The sequence below is a fragment of the Alosa sapidissima genome, chromosome 4, assembly GCF_018492685.1.
Source record: "Alosa sapidissima isolate fAloSap1 chromosome 4, fAloSap1.pri, whole genome shotgun sequence".
NCBI lineage: Eukaryota > Metazoa > Chordata > Actinopteri > Clupeiformes > Clupeidae > Alosa > Alosa sapidissima.
In genome coordinates, this window is record NC_055960.1 from 19885561 (window position 1) to 19910008 (window position 24448).

Here is a 24448-nt window from a genome sequence, read left to right on the forward strand (position 1 = left end):
TCTGTCGTATTGCAGTCTGCAGAAAGAACTGGGTCAAAAAATCTCTCGGGATTAAAAGTAGGTTCTGGGCTTGTAAAATAACGACTGCAATACGACCGACATTCGTTAGCATTCTAAGCTTTCTCGGTTAAAATGTCCATTCTTGTATACATGAACCGTACTTAACCATCTGCAAAACATAATTTACTATGTATGAAAAAATGAAAACTGTGTGTGTGTGTGTGTGTGTGTGTGTGATATGATATCCTGTACATAAATGTACTATGCAGTATAATGCAATACTATATACTGTATTAGATTCATATACACTGAATATCATACTGGATATACCATCCACATCTATGTAGGCTATCAGATCTATCTTCACACACCGATCTGGTTATGCTAATTAAAGAATACTTGACGTTGCGCAAAACGCGACGTGCCCCTGTACAGTGGTCAGGGAAACCCCTAGTGCGGACCTGCCAACGCCCGGCACAGAGAAACAAACAGAAAGGATACGGTAAGATGAAAAATGTTATATTGGAATATATTGTTGATGTTTATCAGTGAAAACAGACGACGTGGTCTGAATATATCTTAGTGCGTCACCAGTTCTAAAATGTGAATGTGTATGATGATTTTAGCTCCACATTATTTATGCCAAATGACAGCAGCTAATGTTAGCTTGCTAGCTAGCCAATATGCTAACAAACCAGCGTTAATATTATCGCTAGCTTGCTAACTGACGGCAAAGGAAGCTTGACCAAGGAGATGCTATGAAGCTGTCTCTGAAAAGTCGTCAGTTTTAACCTTAATCGCTATGTTTTTACGATACATAGTGTTTACCAAAGATGTCCAGAGTTATTTAACTTAACGCCATTCCCCAAGTCCCTAAATACATGAATTGATATATCGCCGCTAACGTTAAGTCGACAGCGAATGCGGCATTTGATCGAGCTACTTAACGTTAAATAGCTAACGTTAACATAAACTAACGTTAAGCCAAAAATGTTCGAGGCCGTCGTCGGATTGTAGCCAACATTGCATTTAAACCAAGGAAGAGTCGTTACAATCTTGTAAATGGCGTTCGCAAAGTTAGTTAGTTTAGACCAGATGAAATAGATGGGAATATATTCCTGTCTAGGGAGTAACTAACAGTTAACGTCAACCCAGCGTTAATGTATCCTAATCAAGGCCACTGTTTTTTGGTGACATGGCTAACGTTATCGATATGGTTTTCGGAGTAACAGGGTTATTTGTCATGTTTATTTTAATACGTGTTTTAAAAAACGATGAGGATATCCAAACCGAAACGTACAAAATTACTAAGAGACGAAAGAAACGCTATGAGTGCAACAGACAGATTTTGGTCAATGTATCGACTGGGCATTAGCCACACCGGAAGAAACACAGGCCTGTGAGCCAGCTAGCACTAGTTCAGGAAAGAGGGGCTAAAGAGGAGCAGCTAGTTCAGTTCTTTGGCCTATCCGCTCCTAGTTGTGATGAAATAGTTAACATTAATATTTACATTTTCCGAGAGATGCTGTTGTGTATCATTGCTGATATACTGTCTGAATGTGGATTTTGAACAGAAAGCTACTTTTGTGAGGCTAATGTAATTTAGTACTTTTTTCATGTCAACTTTCTCATCAATCTAACTTCGATTTACCCATCGCATTGGGAATAATACTTAAGTTTAACTAATACTTCTTGTGTCTGATGTTAGGACTAAATGTGTTGAAGATTATGCCTTCTATTCATGCTTGAATTTGGTGAGGATACCCCTGGTGTAGAGTGGAAAGGGTGAAATGATTGCTCTGTTTTCGGATTTTGGATGTGCCAGTTAATATCTTGTTGTTTTATGGCTTGTTACACAGGTTTCAGTTTTGGATATCTTTCGGTTTTGGTTGACTTTCTCTGACATAATACTACAGCATGATGAGTCTTGGGGATGAGAAGCTACAGAGTTTTTTTTTTTTTAAACACTGTCCACTTAACTGAAGCTTTCATTGATAAAGCTTTCACTTAACTGAAGCTTTCACTGGTTTGTGTCAAAACACCTCCAATAGCCTTCACTGTAAATTGCTTGCCCAGAGATGTTAAGTGTGTAAGACCTCCTGTGTGTTAAATCGGTTAGGAAATACAACTTCCTGTTAGGCCTGTGTTCTGTGCCATCACAGGAAAGGCCATTGGGCAGAATAGAAGTGACAATAAGTTATAGGTATTCTGAAGCAATAGACTGTTAGACTTTTGGTATAGTACAGTGACACTGAGGATTCTGTCTGTTACCTCTGTTGCACCAGTTTGAACTGTGGTTATCCAAAAGTTCCTTAGAAACTGTAAATGAAAAAAAAAGGTCTAATTGGTTTAATTGGTGTCTTTTTTGTGAATTTAAGTGATTTTTTTTGTGACCTGACATTGGGGTGCGCAATATATTTAGTCTACGATAATATTGTGATTGATGTTTTAACAATGTGCAAATGAATGTTATTTACATTTATTAATTTAGCAGACACTGTTGTCCATGTGACCTTACATATGTCAACGATATTATTATTATTATATTATATCATTGCCTTGCTCAAGGACACAACGGTGGAAGCCAGGAAATGAACCCACAACTTTCATCCTACTGCACGCTATCCCAGCTCCTTAACCATGAAACTACCGCTGGCCACACATTATCGAGTATTTAAATGAAAAAAAACACTTGAAAACATTAAGGCAGCTACAGCACTACACTTTGGGGGCATGTCCGTGAGGCCCCCAGAGTGCTTAGCAGCTTTAACTAGAACTAGCAACTCGAGCTAGGTCAGGGGTCGGCAACCCGCGGCTCCGGAGCCGCATGCGGCTCTTTAATCCCTCTGATGCGGCTCAGCTTTTGAAAATAATAATGAGTAGGCCTATTTAATTAAAATGTATTTTATTTTAGTTCGTAGGTCTATCTGAGTAATAACTTCCCACCTCACTTGACTCCGTAACCGTAGCCTGCACAATATTGTTACATTCGCTGTTCGTTGCCATGTCAATATCAAACAATATATGGCGTTATGGATATATGACAGTTTTGCGTGGAGTTGCCCTTAAATGATGACAGCCTCAATTCTTGCATGAAACTTCACCTCACTGAATATGAGCCAGCCAGAATCCAAGGCCATCACCAAATCTAATCTCTGGTAGGCTTAATGTTCAATTTTTTGCCAATGACATGTCAATGAAAATGTTGTGTTGTAAACTATGATGTTACTTTGCATACCAAAGGACACTGGGAAAATAGGGGGTGGTGTTTAGTCTACATGGGAAGCCTAATTGGGCCTATACTTCTGTCATTCCACTTTACATTTCAAGTTACTTGCACATTACTTTTAAAACTAGTAGAAAATGTATTAAAAAATCCTCTGTTGAATGAAAGTAACTTTAGGCCTACGTTAAACTTTTTCTTGTAACCGTCTTTATGTGGCTCTTCTGAGATTAAAAAAAAATAAATTTGATAAAAGTGGCTCTCCAGGCAAAAAAAGTTGCCAACCCCTGAGCTAGGTAAAACCGATTGTCGTGAAACGGAGATCTATGTAAAAAAAATCGCCAGATTTCTCCTTTAAACATTAAATGCAATTTGAGAGATATGCTCTGTATATCTGCTTAGTTTTAAAGTGAATCCTAAATAAAGGTTTGAAAGGAACTTCAGCTTGAGACTTTCTCTTCGGAAACTGTTATCCATCTGCTCAGCTAATGTAGCCGACTAGACCAGCCCACACACAGGAGTGGGGACAGAATTGGAAATGTGTCAGAGTGACAATGCATTGGTTGATTTGGTTGAAAAGTCACAGGTCATTGATTATGATAATAATGATGCTATTCATAAATAATGAGCTGTCAGTAACCCAGACCTTTAAAACACATTTTTAAGAATATCGTCAAATTATCGTTATCGTCAAAATCACAAAACATATAAAAATGTTTTTTTTTTTGTCCATATCACACACCCCTACCTGACATATGATTGTGTTGTTGAAGCCAACTCTAGTACTGCTGTCTGTGCTGATGGAACCTATTCAAGTTTTGTGTGTGTGGTGGTGGGGGTGGGGAATTTGCTTGCGAAGTGGCAGGCAATAGCAGGAAGGCTGATGAATGCACCATCAAGCTGTGGCCATTGTTGTAGTGATCATGCTCACACTCCACGCAGTGGTCAGATTTCCTGCCACTGTGCCTCAGCTCCCTACTGTTCCACTATGGTCAGGGTGATGGAACTCAGAGCTGAGCTACTTTTGAGTTTTAATAATGGAATTCCAGTTGGCCACCACAGGCCAGGCCAGCCTCAGTATTTCATAAAGTGTTTGAGTAATCCTTCACAATCCTTCACAGCAAGTAGCCTAAACGTTCACATGTAGAAACAGAAGACGTAAGCATGTGCAAACGCACACAAAGAGGCTACATGTCAGTGTTACTGTCTGGCTATTTGTCACATTTGTGATGGTGTGCTGATGTTGTTCATGGGCTCGGCTAGAGGGCTAAGTGGACATGGCGTATGAATGCTCTTTGAATGTGGGTGGGGCTCCCGGGACGTGGTGGAAGTAGTCCAGACATGCTCTACTCCCCCTGGTCTTGCCTGATCCATCTGCCTGCTCTCCTTCCCAGTGGCGACTGCGCCAAACCCTCTCTGTGTCTGAAGACGGATGCTTAGCAAAGTACCTGCTGGCCCTGCTGACCAACAAATACCTGCATTTGATAGCAAATAAGGTTTGGTAGGGCAAAAACAAGTCTATAACCATAGTAGAAGTATTTTGACCTAAAAAAGGGTCCCATCATCCTTGTTTTAAAGGCAGGCACTTTGACTGTTAATTAACTTGCAGCATAAACTACATTTGCTGATATTGCCATAGCGTCATATGTTACATCTCTTACGGTATGTGGGATTATTTTTTCTTTTTTTTGTTGGTGTTGTCGGGGTGAATATGAATGCGGTGACACACAGCAGTGGCTTCTTAGTCATTTATAAATAAATGAAGCTCTGCCCTGCACATGTCAAATCCCTCTCCGTCACTCATCTTGCATTTGTTGCCCTTATGAATAGTTAGTTTGCTTCAAGCTTTAGCTAATGTTTGTGCATCAACAAACTAATATGGATTTGTTTTTTAGGTCCTTTTCGATGAAAACCTCTGCTGCAAGAAAGAAACTACTGTGATTATGTGCTTATTTTGAACCTGAGCTTAACGATTGGTCAATTTGCAATGTTGCTTGCATGCTCACAAAGCAAATGCTGCTTAAAGGAGTGGAACATGGTCACACGCTGAACAGAATGGGAGGTAGACCTCTCAGGCCACCAACACAGCATTGTTGTTATCCTCTTTGGATGTGCCATTGTCCGTGTCTCTCCCCCACATCAGTCCTGCAATGGGCGTCGGACCATTAGCCTACCAGGCGATGGTTCGTGTCCAGAACCTAGTTTCACAGGCTCATCCTCTGTCCCGGGGCTGAGTTTTGTTTATTGTGTTGTGCAGGCTAGAGTCTTGACTGCACCCTCTGTCGGCAGTGTGCTTGTGGCAGCCCATGTTTGCGTGCCTGCCGCCAGTCTGCGTCAGCTCCTGTTTGGCAGTGACCTACTATCCAGCCCGAAGAAGGGCCAGACTGAGGGGAGTGTTGGTGGTGGTGGTGGTGGTTGAGGCGGGGGCAGTAGGGAAGCTGGTGCTCCAGAGGTCAGTTGTTTCCTCTGGATTTTCCCCAGAGTAACAGATGTGGTTTCTCCTCTCCCTTGATCTCTGCATTCTGTTGTTTTGAATGATGGATGCCATAACCGACCAGAGTTTTGCTGTTTTATTTGCTCTGCAATATAAGAAACAAAAGAAAACAAATCAGGCACGGAGGAAGCCAGGTGCATCACAGCCCCTCTGCCTCAGGACAATTGCAAAGGGGTCAGTGCTTTCTCTGCATTTTCCTCTGGCCATAACTGCCATAATTGTCACCTTGTTATGCCTGCATCGTACGCATAGAAATTCCCTCAAATATGACAGATTTAAAAACACACACAATCCACATGGTAGGACAGATGACGTTTGTGCCCATGCACACTGTTAATGCCATGCTGATGCACAGTTGCACACACAGGCTGTGAAGCCCCCATTTGTTTCAGCATATGTGCATGTCCACAGTTAGACCTTTAATAGATGGCACTGCTCCCATTGTGCTTCCGGCATCCTCTATAGTCTGTTGCATCCTTTGTCGGGGAGTTGTGCTCTTTTGTTTGTCATAAACAGGAAGCTTTGAAGTGAAATCCTCCTCCTTGTGCGTCAGTTGTTTAGGGCAAAGGGGGAGAAATCAATGGAATTTTATATGGTTGTGCCTATATATAACGTGATATTTGTCATTGTAGAAAATGCCCTTCTGACCTATTTGGAAGCTGCCAGGACAATACATTCAATTGCTTTTTAAGTTCCCTTATCACATAGGTGGAGAAATCGCTTGCTCCAACAAACACTTCCTGCTTTGGTTCACAGAAATTCGATGGCCTGAATGTTGCCGAAAATATTGTAACATGGTATTAAATATTTAATTGACCAATTCAGCACAGGCTAATTGCGTGTTTAGCACTCTTCACATATTGATATGGTGGCATTAAAATATTCCCATTTCCTGCTCAAAACTATCCAGTTGACAAGTGGAAATGCGATTCACTTTGTTTGCGAGGCTTTTGCAAATGTTGATAGAATCCTGTGGCTTAAGCATCCGTCAACCCTTCTATTTAGGCATCGTTCACTAAGTGCTGCTAAGTGTGAAGTTGATAAGAGAAGGAAGTCTTTGCGTAATATTGCATGTCAACATTGGAACCACTCACAACTCATTGACTGAAATACAGCCAAAGGGTTGTGTGTCATCATTAGTCAGTATTGCAGAAGTAGGCTATAACTATTACCTAAGCTAGTGATGTAGAAGAAGTCAATCATCTTCAGTCAAAAGAGATATTGTGGTGTTAAATAGTTGTTAACGCTCCCTCCTCTGTCTTCTCTTCCCCTGGGCAGATCTTGAATGAGAGTAGTCGACCCTGAAAGAGCACAGCTATGCAGACGATTAAGTGTGTTGTGGTCGGTGATGGTGCCGTGGGTAAAACCTGCCTGCTCATCTCCTACACTACCAACAAGTTCCCCTCGGAGTATGTCCCAACGGTAAGCTTGTGGCCCTAGATCTCTGAAGCTTGTCTTGCCATCTTTGGGTACCACTGTTCTTTACCCTCATCTGATCACTGTGTCCCTTCATGTGTTTTGTCCTCAGGTGTTTGATAACTATGCAGTAACGGTTATGATCGGCGGGGAGCCCTACACTCTTGGGCTTTTTGACACTGCAGGTATACATCTCTGCAATTCTCCTATATGTCTCATATGGGAGTTTTGCAGTACGCCTTCACACACACGTTGCCCTCTCGGCTAACTGGACCAGGCTGAACTGAGTGATCAATTTATATTGGATTATTATACGGCCTCTGCTTTGCATCTGGGTCCTGTTCGCCCTGTTAGGACTTATTTTCCAATAATGACTATCGGACAATATATTATCCCTTGTAAAACTATAATTGTGAAAGCCAAATCTCCAATAATGGCTATCTTCCAAGCTTAGGTCAGAAATCCACTCATCTTGACTAGGACGGTAGGCAACCTTGAGAAACCAATAATCTGAGCATCATAGCTCAATAGAATCCTCATGTACATAGTTAATTACTCATTAGACACCGATGCCAGAAGTTAAACTGTGGACTGATAAATAATACATGGCACACATAGCGGTTTTGTTTGCAAAGTTAACTATACTAGACTACTTATTTATTCCCCACTGGTTAGTAACCCTGTTTACACTAGCATCTAAATCCCAAATAGATTTGAATTGACTATGGCTGTAAATAGGTAATTTGTTGAAGACCAAAGGAGGTTCAGGGGGATATCACACGGTAGTATTGTACAGGGTTCCCACGGGTCATGGAAAATCATGGAATTTTGGAAAGTCTATTCCAGAAAAGTCAGGGAATTTTAGAATTTTTGGGGCAGAGTCATGGAATATCAGGGAATTTTGTTGTAGCAGTTTTTAAATTTACTTTCCAAACACTCCTCTAATTTTAGGTTGCAGCCAGTTAAAATATACACATCAACCTAATGAAATCAAAGCCCCTCTTGCTACTCTGAAATCACCGGTGTGGAAGTATTTTGTCATTCACGCCAATTAACACTAACTTAGCCTACTCAACTTAGCAAGTGAAAAGATGCTTTAAATGCACATTGATAAGTACATAATCCATGAACACTAACCTTGGGTCTCTTCAGAGTGTGCTGAAACAATCAAATTACCATTCTGTGTTGTTTAATTTCATTACAACCTACATTTCATTACAACTTCGCGGTTGGAACGGTTTCAAAATAAAAGCCCCCCGAAACAGAAAAGGAAAAGGCCAAAAAATCCAATGTAATCATGACTTTAAAATGGAAAATTAAATCGAATCAAGGATTTGGAGAATCGTGACACGCCTAATTAATACAAATATATTTCCACTCAGAATTGGTGTATATCTGATTATTAGCTTTACTGCTTTCTTGAGTAGTTGTGGTTAGTCCAACTTTGTTTATTTAATGCCCATCATCTGATACTTGAACGGGGGGGCAAAAATAATTTCTCTTAGATTGGGAACCCTGAATGTAATATTATGTTTGACCTGACGCTTAACTCCTCTCTCTCTTCTCTCCATAGGTCAGGAGGATTACGATAGGTTACGACCTTTGAGTTATCCTCAGACAGATGTGTTCTTAGTCTGCTTTTCCGTTGTCTCGCCCTCCTCATTTGAAAACGTCAAAGAAAAGGTTTGTGTGTGTGCAGTACTCGATGAGAACACCATAAACTCTAACTGTTGCTCCATTTTAGTGGTGCTGATGATGGTCAGAAAGACCTTACAGTCTGGATGCACCCAGCAGACTCATGATCTGTCACTTTGAAGGTGTACCGCCACACCTGTGTGACGGGAATGTTGGAAAATGAACGTTCTAAAGAATATCTGGGTTCATTGAATTCAACATAGAATTTTAGAACCTTGAATTGTTGCGGAATGGAATCTACTGTTAGAATGTTCAAAAACATTTAAAGGGTCATTCACACCAAGAACAATAACGGTAACTATAACCATAACGATAAAAGCGTTCACACTGAACAACGATAAACAAAGTCTCTACTGTGTTAATGAATGTGACTGCTAAAGTTTGATGGGTTCTGATTGGCTATTAGCTTTTTATCGTTCTCAAAATCGCTCTGAAAGTGATCCCCAATGATATTGTTCTTCATGTCGTTAACGTTATAGTTTATGTCGTCATTCATATTAACGAGAACGATATTTGTTTATAGTTATCGCTATTGTTACTGGTGTGAATGGGTCTTAAGGGTTAACATGTTGCCTTAATCTGTTCTTTCTGGTCATGCTTGCATTTATTCTGCCAATATTTTTTACTTCACATATTACTTTCATAATTGTATGGGGTTATAAAACCCAAAAGAGGCGTTCCATCAAAGAAGTTCGAGTGTGAGTGCCTACACTACGCTATATGAGGAAGTGGTGAAGAGATAATGGTTAGATAGAAGAAAAACAAGCGGCTGTTTTTTACTGGCACAGATCCAGATGTTGTATTAAAATCTTGAAGGTGTTCTAAGTAAAACCACAGCATTCTTCAGCTCATGAGTTGTGTTCTGCTGTCCCTGTCTTCAGTGGGTCCCAGAGATCACTCACCACTGTCCAAAGACCCCTTTCCTGCTGGTGGGCACGCAAATTGATCTGCGGGACGACCCCTCCACCATCGAGAAGCTGGCCAAGAACAAGCAGAAGCCCATCACCCCGGAGACGGCTGAGAAGCTGGCCCGAGACCTCAAAGCAGTCAAATACGTGGAGTGCTCCGCCCTCACACAGGTGCGTTTGTCCCTGAGACACACACACACGCACACACAAACAGAAAGCAGAATGAGGCAACAGACAGGGTGTTGCTATTGTCTCTGCCATCTGTGTGTCTCTCACACACTGGTTTCGGCACCAGTCACAGCCAGCACTAATCCAAACTAGGTGGTAGTGTAACCTCTTGTGTTGACTGCATGGATTGGGCACGGATTAGGAGGCGGGTGTACTACAAAAAGACTAAACCCCATGGGGAGAAGCGTCTTTTGCTAGCAACTTCTACACTGTCTGCATTGCTAACATGCATAGTTTAAGTGTGCATCAGCCTGTCCCATCTAATTAGTACAAACAAATACAGGTAAGTTTTTTTTTTTCTATCACTTCATTTCTTTCTCACTCTTGAAAGAGACATGGTGCTAACGACGACAACAATTTAAAAACAAGAAAGTGGAGACAAGAAAGCATGTTGGTGTAATGCTCAGACACTGGTGGTTGGGGTGTAATGCTTGGGAATATTGTCTGGTGCCTTTCCACTGTTCAACCAATTTTTTTTGAGCACGGTGAGTGAGCCTTTATACTGGCATTTCCGCTTGCCTGGGCTTTGTCGCAGAATAATTGCTGGCTGAGCCCAGCGTGATTTCCTTGGCACAGTTCGATGACACAGCTCGGTGCAGAAGAACCAGTCTGTTTCATGGTTCATGCCCCCCACACACACACACACACACACACACACAATTTTATCCAGTGAGAAATTAAATATAGTTGTTATCAGTGACAAAACCAGACCAAAATTGAATCACTACTGATGCAGTGAACTGACTTAGCACGGCTGTTTTAGGGATCTAACAGCATAGTTGATTAACTAGCACAGTGTGCAAAAACACAACACTATTTGGCCATGCATGCCCAGCATCAGTTTTCCGCTAGCCTTGAGTTTTCGGGGGAACGTTTGCGAACAATCGCAAACAATCTGAGGAAGACGTAGTTCTCCGCGAACATACAGTGGGACTGGACGCGAGTTTGACGAAGGCAACAATGCAATTATCGTTACAATGAAATGTTAACACTAAATCGTTCAAATTTAACTAATCAAAAAATACATGTTCACCACGAACGTTCACCACTGTTTGCCGAATTTGAACGCACCTCTGGTCTAGCTCTGTGTCTACAGTATGTCATGTTTGATATTTTATTGAAATGCAAAGCAGACCCATAGCCTGGCACATTTCTGTGGACATTCATATCTCAGTGGGGAGATTAACCTATTCAGCTGCATTTTATTTTACACTGCCACTGCACCCTTTTTGAGCTGATTACTACATATCCTTCTAGAAAAGAAGAGAACACAATATCAGGAATGGTGTGAGCTGTCAGATTCTGGGTGCTCAGCTTCAAATTTGTTGTAATTGCTATCTTGTCCCCTGAAGAAGTTGATGATGTGCATGCATGGTATTGTTTTGGTGCATGCTGAAGGTACTGAAGTCATATTATAAAGTAGATATAGCTGGATGAACAGCAGCAAGCTCCAGCACTGGAAGCTGATCTGAGGGAGGGTCTTGCACATGCTTAACTGACACATCCCTCTTTGAAGAGGATTAAGAGCATTTCTTGGGGGTTGGGGTGCAGGCAAATCTGACTGTAGGCCGTCTTCTTGGCTCGCTTTGTTCTCACTTCTTTCTTTCACACAAACATCCACTAGATGCTTAGTGTGCCTAGTGTCCTCTGTCAGCATCTTGAGGATAATCTTCAGCACAAACCTGATTTCTGCCTGTAGTTTCTACCTCAACTGAATGTACTTAAAATGCTTTGTAGTTTCTCTCTCTGCCTCCCCCCCTCTACCTCTGTCTAATGAGGTGTACACTGTTAAGCAGCTTCATTTAGCTTGCTTCTCTCTCTTGTTTATTTCTTTCTTTTTCTTTTGTTCATTCTTTCTCTCTCTCTTGCACTCTCTCTCTCTGCTCAGTGTTTCCCACACATAACCTTTGCTTTGGTGGGACTCCATGGTGTATTAACAGCAACTAAATGCATTCCTAGAAGCATTATTTTCTTAAACTGCAGTTCTACGCCACTCGATTTGCATTTAAGACTTGTGGGAAACACAGATGTACAATCTGAAACTCCACTATATAGTTCTGTCTGCTTCTAACCTGTTCCGTAGGCTGAGTGCTAACATTGGTGCTTTCTTCTTTCTCCTCTCCCCTCTGTCTTTGTAGAGAGGTCTGAAGAATGTATTTGATGAAGCTATCCTAGCTGCCCTTGAGCCACCAGAAACACAGAGAAAAAGGAAGTGCTGTATATTCTAAGCCTGCTTTCTAAATCCCCCTCTCCACCCCATCCTCTTCCCTCCTCCCAAATGTCTGCTGCTTCCTTTGGTTTATCTCCTGTTCAGAATGATTTCAGCTCCTGAGTTTCCCTGGCACTCCCCACCCCACGCCCCATAACAAAACTGTGCTGAAATGTGAACCACGTTCATTACCAAAATTTATTTTTATTTATTTATTTATATATATTTCTTTTTTTTTGGGGGGGGGGGGGGGGGGAGGTTGTTTTTGTTGTGTTTTCTTGCTGTGGTTTTGGCCTTGCCTTGTCCTTTTCTGCGTTTGGTTTTTTGCTCCTCTCTTCCTGTCTGAAAGCATTTCAGGGCACTCCGCCCCACCGCCTCCTCTGCACGCCAGTGCTGAGAGCCGTACGCCCAGTGGGGACGACCTCTCTGCGGTGCCTAGGGTTAAGAGAGTGTTTGTGTGTGTGTGTGTGTGTGTGTGTGTGTGTGTGTGTGTATGAACTGTCCGGAGGTACCAATGAGGATGTACATTTCCGTTAACGACCTGTTTGCCTTGTGTTTCTCGGGTTTGAGTATGATTTGAACAGAGCTCACCAGAATTAAAGGGAAGTAGTCCAATGTTAACACGACGGCAAGCTGCTGCGCCGCCACATTTCCGCTCTTAAAGCAAATTTTTCAACTCATTCCTTTACGTCGATGTATTATTTACTACTTTGGCCATGTATCATAGACTATGATATCAGAATTATGTATGGCTAGACTTTGCTATCAGGATTGGTTCCCATCCAGGGATCGTGTGGAGAAATAAAGTATTAAAGCTCAGTAATATTTAAAAATAAAAAAAATCTTGTGAAATGATTTGTGACATTAATAAAGGTCAACATAAACATTAACGTGAACTGGTGTTTATCTCTTTCTTGCATTATGTGCACATTCAAAACAGTATCTTTTTTCAAAGTTGGGTTTGTGATAAGAAATCCCTGATTAGACACCACAGAGATGGTTAAATTGCCCTATGCATTGAAACCTGGTGTTCCTCAAATTCCTCTCCAAGTATTTCCTTTTGTATGTGGTTTTGTGGGATATGTTTTTTGTGTGTCTGAGCCTGTGCTCTCTTGGATGTCCACTTTCTTGTTTTGTTGGTTTTGGTGTACCCCCAAACGGCTGGTTGGTTTCTGCACATCTCAAAACAAATCAGTCTAAAAACTCTGCAATTGAAATCTGCATACCATCACACACATTCTCCCTTTCTCTTTCAAATCCTTTTGTAGTGATTTCCTTTTTTTGCCAACAGACAGTCCGCCCATTGGAAATCACTGTCTTCTGTCTTTCTGTGTGTGTCTTTTTCATCACGTGTTCGTTGTCTTGTGTTAACACAGTGGTCTGGTTACCACCCTGTTTCTCCCATCCGCCCAGTACCCCAAGTCAAAGGGTGCCCTGTCATGGTTCGCCGGAACACGCCGTTTTGTTTTTCTTTCTCTCTCTCTCTAACTCTCTCTCTCTAACTCTCTCAGTGTCTGTAATTATGATTTCCTCCCTCATTGAGCCTCCATGTCTCTCCCCTTGCTTTGTGTTCACAGAAAGGACTAAAGAATGTTTTTGACGAGGCGATTTTGGCAGCCCTGGAGCCCCCAGAGCCCAAGAAGAAGCGCAAATGTGTTTTGCTATGAGAACCCACTCACACACACTTGCATCCACACACACATACACATATGTACACGTACACACACACACACACTTACAGTCAGACCCATACGTACATGTATATTCACACACATCCTAACACTTTGTTTCCCCTCACCTCCCCCCCAACTCCCCTCCTTCCCTTTCTCTGCTAAGGCTGCCCATCAGCTTTGCTACCCTAAAGCAATTTATTCCTAGTTACAAGTGTTTATGGTTGTGTTTTGCTTTGCAATGAAGTTTCAAACGATGGCCCTGTGTATGCCATAGTGGACAAAATAGACACTTTCTGTTTTTGTTTTTTTTAAATACCTTTTTTTTATTTTTAGTCCCAAAAACATTTAATAATGACTGAGATTTGATCTTAGCGCTGCACTTCATGGTGAACCTTTTTGAGTCCTTGGCTTGAGTCTTACGGTCAGGGGACTGGGCCAGTGTCGGTGGAGAGCTCCGCAGATTCTTCCAGAGCCATAGCAGAGGGTTCTGAAGCCAGTCATGAAATGCACCCGGTAGGTCTGACTTACAGCTTGAACCCTAGTCTCTATGGCCCCCTACCCCTATCTACACATACCCTGGGTTTCAGCTAGAGCCTCACCTGAAGTGCTTGCAAAGCTTTGTTCCTGTATTATTATTATTATTATTATTATTATTATTTCTTTTAATTTGCCAACACCTCTGTTTGAAGGAGGAAAGATGTCTTGAGTAGTCAACTGAGTGACTAAACAAATGAAACGCTTTATTTGGGAATTGGTGTTAAGTGTCAGAGAAAAAGTTGTCTTCTCAAGCAGGAAGAACTTTCTAACAGTGTTAGTACAGGAGGTGTGATCTATTGCATTGCCAGGGACCATGGAGGCGTTAATCCAGTGAGCCATGGGTGATGTTCCTGTGCTGTAGATTAACATTAACAAATAATAATGTAAGCTGACAAGTCATAGGTTCCACTTTTTTATTATTTTGTTTTCTTTCTTTTTGTCTTCAATTTTTTTTTTTCATGTTTTTTTTTTCCATCTTTGTGCTGTTTATAATCTTATGAGTTTATTTTCTTTTCAATTTGTTAGGAGCCGGACTCCTACCAAACTCTGATCCACCTGTCAGTCATTTCAAATAATTACAAGAATGAAGAATACTAAAAGTGAAGTCCTCCCTCCAGAGCCAAAGGTTGCTCCACAGGTGGATCAGAGTCTGGGGGACTCTAGCAGTCTGTCATGCAAACTTTTTTTTGGTTGTTTTGTTTTTGTTCTGTTTCGTTTCGTTGTTTTGTTTTGGTGGAAAACCAAATTCTATGTATGAAGTCTGTCTTGTATATGCATTCTTTTCAAAGATATTAAACTTATACCTTAATTGCCTTTACCAGATTTCCCAGGTATTCTCTGAGATGTTCGAGATATGGTGTCTCTGTCTGAGTTTTGGCTGTAATTCTATACAAGAAACTACAAGTTGAAAATATGAATAAATAAAAACAAAAAACGAACATTTTTATGGACCGTCTCAGTAGTAGTAGTAGTAGTAGTGGTAGTGGTAGTGGTAGTAGCAGCAGCAGCAGTAGTAGTAGTAGTAGTAGTAGTAGTAGTAGTAGTAGTGGTAGTGGTAGTAGCAGCAGCAGCAGTAGTAGTAGTAGTAGTAGCATTGGATTGTTGAGAATTAGTAGGTCAAGTAAGCCTGAATGAAATGTATTTCATTTGGTTGTCAATTATTAGGCAGTAAAATTGATTGAATTTACATCTATAATAATCAAAGCCATATTAAATCCAAATACTTAACATTGATTTTTTTTTTATTTGTACATTATACTAAACTACTTTAAGAACAGAATACGGTATTGATTTAGATTAGCCTTGTCAACTGCAGATTTTCTAGGCCTACACTACAAATATTTCAAGGGCTTGTGTGTGACTTTCCAGAAAGCTCTTCCTCACTCACTTCCTTCTCTTTGGAAATCTGTAGTGAACAGTTCAGTGCCCTGCCAGTCAAACAGTTGTGCTAGTTAAGAGTGTGTCGGGACCAGGGCTTCTGAGCAACTCATTCGTGGAACTTTACCTTCCTCTGTGTGATCAAGGGTGCTTGTTGGAATCGTTTGCCTGTTTGATGACTGTGATCTAATTTTTTCATTACTTTCACTAATCCATGGACCTATTCTTTCCACCAAATCTCACTCAAAAGAGGCCGAGGCATATATTACCAACACTAGATGAATTGGTACAGCACTCATGAAAAAGGTCATTCATATCGGCAAAGAAGGGCCGTGATTAGGGTGCACCATCGACTCATTAGAATTGACTCTTCTGGTCTGATAATACACCATTATAGAATAGTATACACAACTTGTGTGTATATCAGATTATTTTAAATAGTTGAAGCACACTAAACAGTTTAACACTACATCCTGACTAAATAAGTTGCCCCAACTGATGAGGACCAGTAGGGGGTGCTGTATAGTTACAAGTGACCAAAGACTTTTGGTCACATTTTCTGTGATGTGTTGGAGAAATACGACCTGAGGGGGCAGATCAAATCACACTGTTCTAAAAATAGTCCTAGCAGTAAGCCATCAACTTTTTAGTTTGTTCAGTTGCAGGTAAGTAAAAAAAAATAAAAAAATACTTCAGACAGCTTACACTGCGAAATGGCACTCTGAGAAGAAAACTGAGGAGACATCCAAAATGTTCTTGTTTGACTCTAGTTGCTAATGAAAGTGGATACTTGGATGTCCCCTTTCTAAATGTATTGTCATCTACAAGGCTATTGATGGATGGCGTGTCAACTGTTGATACATGGGTTTATACTGTTCCTCCAAGATTTTTTTTAAAAACTTCATGTGTTGTTTGACAACCACTAATTAGTTCCCTGTCAAGCATTCCTGAAGTAATACTTAAGTATTCTTCAGGATGTTCCTTTAGTTAACAAATTGAAGATGATGGCCAAAATATTCTCAATACCCCTGTTGTGAGGTCTCAACATTGAGAGTTGTGTATAGAACCCAGTAAGTGTCGAAAGTGGCCTACTTAAGAGTGCTTCTGCAGATTGCCCCTGTGGCAAGTTTCTCAGTTTCATCATTTCAAAAAAAAAAAAAAGCGAGAGAGGGGAAAAAAAGCATTCCATGCGTTTCTGGAGTGCTCGCCGTCAGCGAGCACTTACAGTAAATAGGCAACCCAAGCAATTAATCATCACACGTGTGGGATGGCTGACATTCCTGTGTTGGAGTGTTGAGGGTGCCCACCTGCGAGCGTTGCCTCGGAACAGTCAGGGCCACTGCGATACGGACCCTCAGCCTGACAGGGTCTGCTTACCTCAGCCTGCCAACATCCACTCACTACCCAGATAACATCATCCACTGCACATGTGAAGGGTAACATACCTGTCCACACAGAATTCGGGAGATGGTGTCACCCTTTTGCTGGCCTGAACAGGCCATTGCAAAGTCAGTTCAAGGTAAAGTTGACCTGACCTTTAACTTGCTTTTGCTCATTCCAAAGGTGTACTTCAGATAAGCTCACAAGTGATGTCCACTTGTCTGACTTGTTAAAAGTTACTTTGAAACCAAAGACCTCTGGTAAACTTCTTTTGACAGCTTTTTAGCAGAGTGAGCTATGAAGTTGCATTTTTGCATTCATACGTGCTCATGTTCTTTGTGTCTCAGATGACATATTAAATAATGCTCAATTGTCAGGGGTTGGAATTGATGAATGGCAAAAGTCTACTGTGTCTACTCCCCTTGTCTCTAATTGGAGGGCGACTCTTATCCAAAGCAAACACCACAGCTCGTGTTCACCTCCTCGCTCAACCCCCACTAATCACGGCGGAAAAGACAAGCCTCCCTTAGGATGGCATTCCACATCCCATCTGTGTGTGGACCCCCGTCCGCTTGAGCCAGCCCTAAGGGGGTTCCCAAATCTGACCAAAGGCTATATGGGGAGCTGTGGTGCACTCGTCCAAATGTTAAAATCAACAAAGGAAAATGTTACGGTGTTAATGGTCCAATAATCCATCAGACGGATGTCAGTAATTCATTGCTTGAGAGGGGAACAAAGGGAGTGGTTGAGGATGAGAGGGAGATTACTTAAGATACCAATATGCCAGTCAAAACTAAACATGCTCAATGATGTGTTGAAAGGCCAACCTGTGGACTGAAACTGAGTGTGATGAAATATTGAGGCCTCATTTATCAAAAGCCCCTCATCTTCTGCTCCAGCTCTTCTGTCTGACACCGTCCCCATTGACATCAACTAGGGGTGTGCTTATACCCCATTTCTCATGTGTGCCTTGGCTCTACTGCAGGAATATGTGGTTCACCAGTGTACATACAGCGCTTTCTCATGAACCTATGAGTCTAAAATACATACTTGGACTTGCTTCGATACTTAATTCAAACAGTAATTGTAAGTAAAACTTCTGATTAATATTAGCAGTGGTGTACTCTAAGCCTGTCATGCACTCAATTGTAATAGCTGACACATTTTTGTTGCTTTTGTTGACAAGTTTAAAACTAATATGTTGGAGGGCCTCTATGTTTGTTGTGGAATGATGAGAAGAATTTGGAAGGGCATGAAGTTTCCATTACTAGGGCCAAATCTGAGGTCATATTATTAAGGTCCTGACGACCGTTAATGGATACACAATTAACAAATCACATCATGTGAGAGGATTCAGACTATCCCATTGTCCAAGGGAGTTTATATTGCAGATCATATCCTGAATGCATCAGGTGAAAATAAATATTAACCTACAGATTTTTCAGAGGCTTCCAGAACTTCCAACTCATCCTAATGTACATCTCTGAGGCCATATAGGGCGGCAGGAGTAGCATTTCGAGCAGAGCCCAGCGTGCCAGCGTGTCTCGGCGCTGTCTGAGTTGCGGTGATTTACCATTGCCCTCTCATGCACGGTTAAAGTGAGGCAGGGCCTCACATCATAAGTCATCCTGCAGGCAGCGCAGTCATAAAACCTCGACAGACACGGACAGGCCTGCCCTTGATGCGTATGCCACTCCACTCTCTCCATCAGTGGCTCAGTGCCAGGCCCTGCGGCCTTGAGGCCCCGAGAGCAGAGGAGAGGATTCTGCAGAAGAGCCCTTCTCCACAATAGCAACACCTAGTAGCCATGGTGCTGGCAGCTTGTTGTGATATGCTAACACGTCAACCGCTAACAAATAGCTGGGTTTAGTGTCAGCGCGGTGTCTGTTATGATATGCTAACTCCGTCGCTGCTAATGGAAACATGTAGCCTGCTGTCTGGAGTGCAGGTGCAGCCGGGTCTGCCCGAAAGCAATTGGCAGGTGGGCCAATACAGCCCTTAGCCCCCCTTGTCTCATGGTTCTGCTCTCGCAGCAGGTACTATAACCCAGACAGGGGAGTTAGTTGTGTCCAAACAAACACACGCATCAGTGCAGGGCACAGGTGGGAGTTAGCCTGCCTTTCCCATTGCTAATATCATCTCAACCAAAAGAAAACAGATCAATGGGCTGACAGCAACAGCACCTGCATGCCCATGTTGCTTATTGGCTTTCCCTAGCAGGGTCCTGAGAGGTGGAGTTTCTCAGATTGATCTCCTCTCTCCTCTCCCAGGAAATGGCTGTTATAAGAAACCGTTAGAGGGCCACTGTCCCTGTTGGACTATGCAGATGTATGTTAGTATCACTAACTGTAAGCAGACGCATCTTGTGTGAAGGCATTTGCTTTCACATTGTTGGTGAGTCAATGCCTTGACTTTCCGACAGACTCTGCCGAGACAATACTTAACACTGAGGCACTGCCCTGACAATATCTGGGGGCTCGCCCTGCCTGGAAATTATAATCATACACCAAGCCTCTCTGACATCACAACATTGGCATTTTACAGTACAGAATGGCAGTTCCACTGAAGGCTGTATGACTACAGTTTTACCAAGGCCACATTGAACCCAGACATTCAGACATGTTTATTAAGCTACCTGTTGAGACATTCATATCAGTTGAGTTAACTGACTCAAGTTAGCTGAGACATCCATGGACTGTTTCCAACTTCAATAAGTCATGTTGTGTGCTGTCTGAACTCACCAGTGGCATGATCCTGAGCCATAGCAAAATTCTGAGCGGCATTAGGCCTACATTTGATCACCCACAGAAACTGAGGTAGTAGGTCAGCACTTGATTTATGTGGGTGCTTAATATCTTTTTGAACATGAACGCTTTACTTCATCATTTGTCATTGCGACCCCAGTTGTCTCCTTGGACATCTCTGAGATTGAGGTGGTATCCTAATCAGTAATGTGTCAGCATTGGACACCTATGGATGTCCCTTCCTCCCTTCCACACCCCTTTGGCAAACATGGATCCCGTGCAGGCTCTTTGTGGGAACTGCGTTCAGTCATCTTGTTTGGCGTGAGCAGGATCTTCAGAAGCCTACTGTGGCAATGTCCACAGCAGTAGCGCACGGGCTTTTGCCATGCATTGTTATTCATTATTCACCCTGGGTTTTTTGGGGCTTTGGGGTTTTGGGCAGTGTCTGTCAAGGGCTCTCGTGTGTATTGCACAACTTGGCGCTTTGAAAAGGGAGAAGAAAAAAGAAGGGAGGGCAGGGGATGGAGGGGAAAAAAGTATTGAAACTGTCATCACAAACAAGAAACATCTGTCTCATTTGTGTAACTTGTTTTCTTTTAATATAAGAAGTATGTTGGTGGAGATCTGTGAGTTTTGAAGCAGGCTTGGGAGGGGAGTGTGCGGAGCACTTCAGGACTGCTTATCCTTTTTGCTTTTGGGTTTCAGTCGTGGAATTATCTACCAGACCTGCACAGGGGTTAACCCTTCCCCGGCACCCTTCCTCCGAGTCTTTCCGTGCCCAGGTGCGTAAGCCCAGTCCCGGCCGCACCAAACACCGGCAGCTTGTCTCACTCATCTGCCCTTCCTGTGCCGATCCTCAATATAAAACCCATGCAGCCATTCAGGCAGGTAAACATCTGACTGCAGAGATTCATCCATCCGAGTGTTTCATCACTAATCAGTCCAAAAATCGCACGAAGATTGACGTTATTCCTTTGGACTTTTAAGCCCCCCTATCAAGTAAATTACAGATAGGATGCATTTATTAGCTTGGCTAAGTTTGAAGTGTTTTCCTCCTGGTAACTCAATGAGTCATTTGCTTCTGCCTTGTTTAGCCAGGACTGGGACAGTTATGAGAATCTGCCTTATCACAAGTCACCCCTTGTCCAGACTTAATCAAACAAATGTTTCTCGGTACAGACTAAAGTCATATTAAAAGTAGCTGAAAGGTGAAATCCATCTGATCTTTGAGCCCCCTTATTGAATCGTAGGTTGATAATTATATTATGTCCCAGGAAAGGTCTCTCTAAATATTAAATTACTTTGAGGTATTTCCATCAAAGAGGCGGTGAAAAGGCCATTCTCTTGACAGTATTGCATTTCTTATGGGGAGATTTTCCCTCTGGGCAATTTCTTGGGACCATTGACACACACACCATTTTTTTTTTAGTGAGAAGATTATTATTGTGAGGATTTTTTTTACAGTCTGTAAATTCTACCTCATCCCCTTATTTGTTTTAGTAATGATGTGCAACAGTTTTCCTATTTATCTCCAGACAAGCAGTAAACGATTTTGACGATGGTAGAAAATTATAACTTTTGCTCTGAAAAACTTGTTTGATTTCCCACTCACAATGATACCCAGTGAGCGCAGGCATGGTCTTGTAGGCCACAGTGTCTCTCCGCTACCACAAACACAGGAAGTGCTGGTATTATGAGGATTTCACCATGGTTTCTCCTGCCCGGACGCTCAAAAATGCCCCCCGTTTTAATTTCGCAGTGTGCAATAACGGGCTTCTGCCTTCCTCATAGACCACTCCTCCCCCACTGTAATCTCACGCATCTACTGAGCTTATTGGAGACAGACTTGCGTATAACCAAACATTGGGAAGATTCAAAAAGGAGGAAGAAAAGAAAAAAAAAAAAAACAATGTAAGACATATGGTCCTCATTTGATTATAATCCAACGCATGCATCCACCACCATGGATGTGTTTTCAAGATATGATTTTGACAGAATTGAATACCACGTAACAGGAGCTTCTTTACTAGAGGATATAGAAGGGTACACAGCACATAAATTATGCGGAAAAACTGGCTGCTTGGCTGGAGAGAAGCCTGAAGGTGTAATGTACCTGTACCTCCTGAGACCGCTCTGCGATTAGCTTATTCAACGAGGCCGACGTAGTGGGAGCCAGGGAGGCCAGGTGCCATTATCCTGCAATAGATACAGTATCCTAAAGCCAGGCCGAGATGCTCGCTGCATTAGGGGGGCTTCGCAAAAGATCCCTTATCAGTGAAAATGTGAACTTTATGTTTTCAGTAAAGACAGATATTCCCTCTAGGGTCCTATTAAGAGCTATAAAAGGAGCTCAAGTCTTGAAATATGAGGGAATTGATACCTTGTTAACAAAAACTTCTACTTAGCTTGTCAGCAGGAGGGATGAACTTTTTAGCAATGCATATTTGCAATTTTAGTGTGCCTTTGGTTCACTGGGGATGCATTTCATGCAATTTTGAGGTCATGATTAAACACATTTTTAAGCATAAGTGTAGCTGCTAATGGTTGTGGGGAATACTCTCCATTTCTCTCTACCTTTCTGTCTTTCTCTCTCTCCCTCTCTCTCTCTCTCTCTCTTTTTCACCCACACACAAACACACTCTGTGAAAGGGCACATGATCCGGGGCATTCAGGAGCTGCTGAGTTGCAGCACCAAACCACATGTACGTGTGGCCAGCATCTCTCATTCCTGCCATTATTCCACACATACTTTCTATAAATATTTATTGTTCTTGGCCTGATGGCATGGCTCTCCAGGCGCAGTCTAGACTGTCACCAGGCAGCTGCACTCAGAATCTGTGGGTGTGCGTGTGTCTGTTTGTGTGTGTGTGGGTGAACGTGTGTCTGTGTGTGTGTGTGTGTGTGTGTGTGTGTGCGTGTCTTTGTGTGTGTGTGTGTTTGTGTGAAAGGGAAAGTGGCTGGTTGTCCCTCCCCTGCATCTGAATGTGTGATGCTGGATCCCTTGAAGTATTATTAACCAATATCCTTCTCAGCAAAATTAACAGATGAACTCCCTGGAAAATTTGTTTTGAACAGCTGACCTCCAACACATTCAGACATTAACTTCAGGAGACAGAAGTGAGATCAAAGTGAGTCTGAGGTCATGACAGCCACAAGCAAGTGACCCTCTGAAAATTATCATCATTAATATGACCCTTTTGTTTAGTGGCAGCAGTTTTTCATTAATGTTCTTTGTTTTGTTTTGTTTTGTTGGTTCATCCCAAACAGCCTTTTATCTTACAAATTCTTCAGACAGCTAAAGGGAGGTGACCTTTTTTGTTGTGTCTGAGACATTCTTTACAATATCAGACATTACTACCGCAGACATTACAACTAAGACTACAGACATCTGAGTGGACAGATACCATATGTAAAGGACTATTAAACGTGCGCACACACACACACGCACACACACTTCCAACTGAATTTCCACTTTATCAGTGACATTATTACATCCAGATTAGGAAGAAATATCACAAAAACTCTTTTCTTTGACACAGCATATATTTCAATTTTACATACATTCATATGCAATATAGTCTTCTTCAGTGTATAAGTCTTAAACAGATCTATGTTTCTTTAAAAAGCATACTGTATAACATTGTTACTATAGAAAAGCTTGGAATTATGGTAGTTGTACATATTTGCCATGAATAATTCAGTCAGTCAATCCACCCCGCACTGGGAATAGGGAATGCTTGGGATTTGTTTTATTCTGTGGTATGTGCGTCCGAAGAGGGAAAGTGCTAAAGTTATGGCCCATAGTCCAACCACCCTTAATCAACCTACCAGTGAAAAGCATCTGCTCGACTGACGCTTGAAAGGGCAGGTGCTGCTTGCTCAATACAGTTTACTTGGCATTCTCTAAATGTGGAAATAAAATGCTCTCTGTCCACTGACACTCTCATGGGCATTGGGTTTTTCCACTCTGACACTTTGCACAAATACCTTTGCCCATCCTGTCACGCTTACAGTTAACCCTAATGTCTGTGGAAGAGAAGAGGTTAGCTCCGTAGCACTCACAGAGAATTGCAAGCCACTACTGTGGTTAATCTACATTTGTTTTCCAAATGCATAGCAGCAATGTGGGTCCACGTGAGCTATTGGCCACATGCATCTAAACACGCTACTGATGCCTTAATGAGCGGAAGATAAATGTACACCTGGACTGTGTCTCGAAGTATAGGTTTCTTCTTTTTGTTTGCTTTCATTTTGTGTGTGCTATCCCTTAATTGAGTCGGCTTCGGTATTCCCTTGGTTTCCATCTCTCCAGATGAGTTCCTAAAGCAGCATCAACAATAAAACCCCACCAAACCTCCCTCCCATATGGTTACTCCAAACCCTTCCAATAGACAATCAGACACACATACACACTCACTCACACACACACACACATACACACACACACACACACACACACACACACACACACACACATACACACACACACACACATTGGCTATGTGCCCTCTGAACAACCCCCACAACAACCCCCCAACAACGCCCCCCCCCCCCCCCCCAAAAT

At 42.1% G+C, this 24448-nt stretch overlaps 1 protein-coding gene across 2 annotated transcripts; it reads left to right on the forward strand.

Annotated features, from left to right (window-relative positions):
• Positions 1-374: 374 nt before the first annotated feature.
• On the forward strand, positions 375-15200 carry cdc42 (cell division cycle 42). Of its 2 annotated transcripts, none has more exons than XM_042090481.1 (6): positions 375-502; positions 6996-7139; positions 7246-7318; positions 8707-8816; positions 9710-9907; positions 13751-15200. In XM_042090481.1, the coding sequence occupies exons 2-6, from the start codon at positions 7035-7037 to the stop codon at positions 13838-13840; spliced, it is 576 nt and encodes a 191-aa protein (XP_041946415.1). In that variant the 5' UTR covers positions 375-502; positions 6996-7034; the 3' UTR covers positions 13841-15200. The 2 variants fall into 2 exon arrangements, with proteins under 2 accessions (XP_041946415.1, XP_041946417.1); XM_042090483.1 differs by lacking the exon at positions 13751-15200 and adding an exon at positions 12103-13069.
• Positions 15201-24448: the final 9248 nt, after the last annotated feature.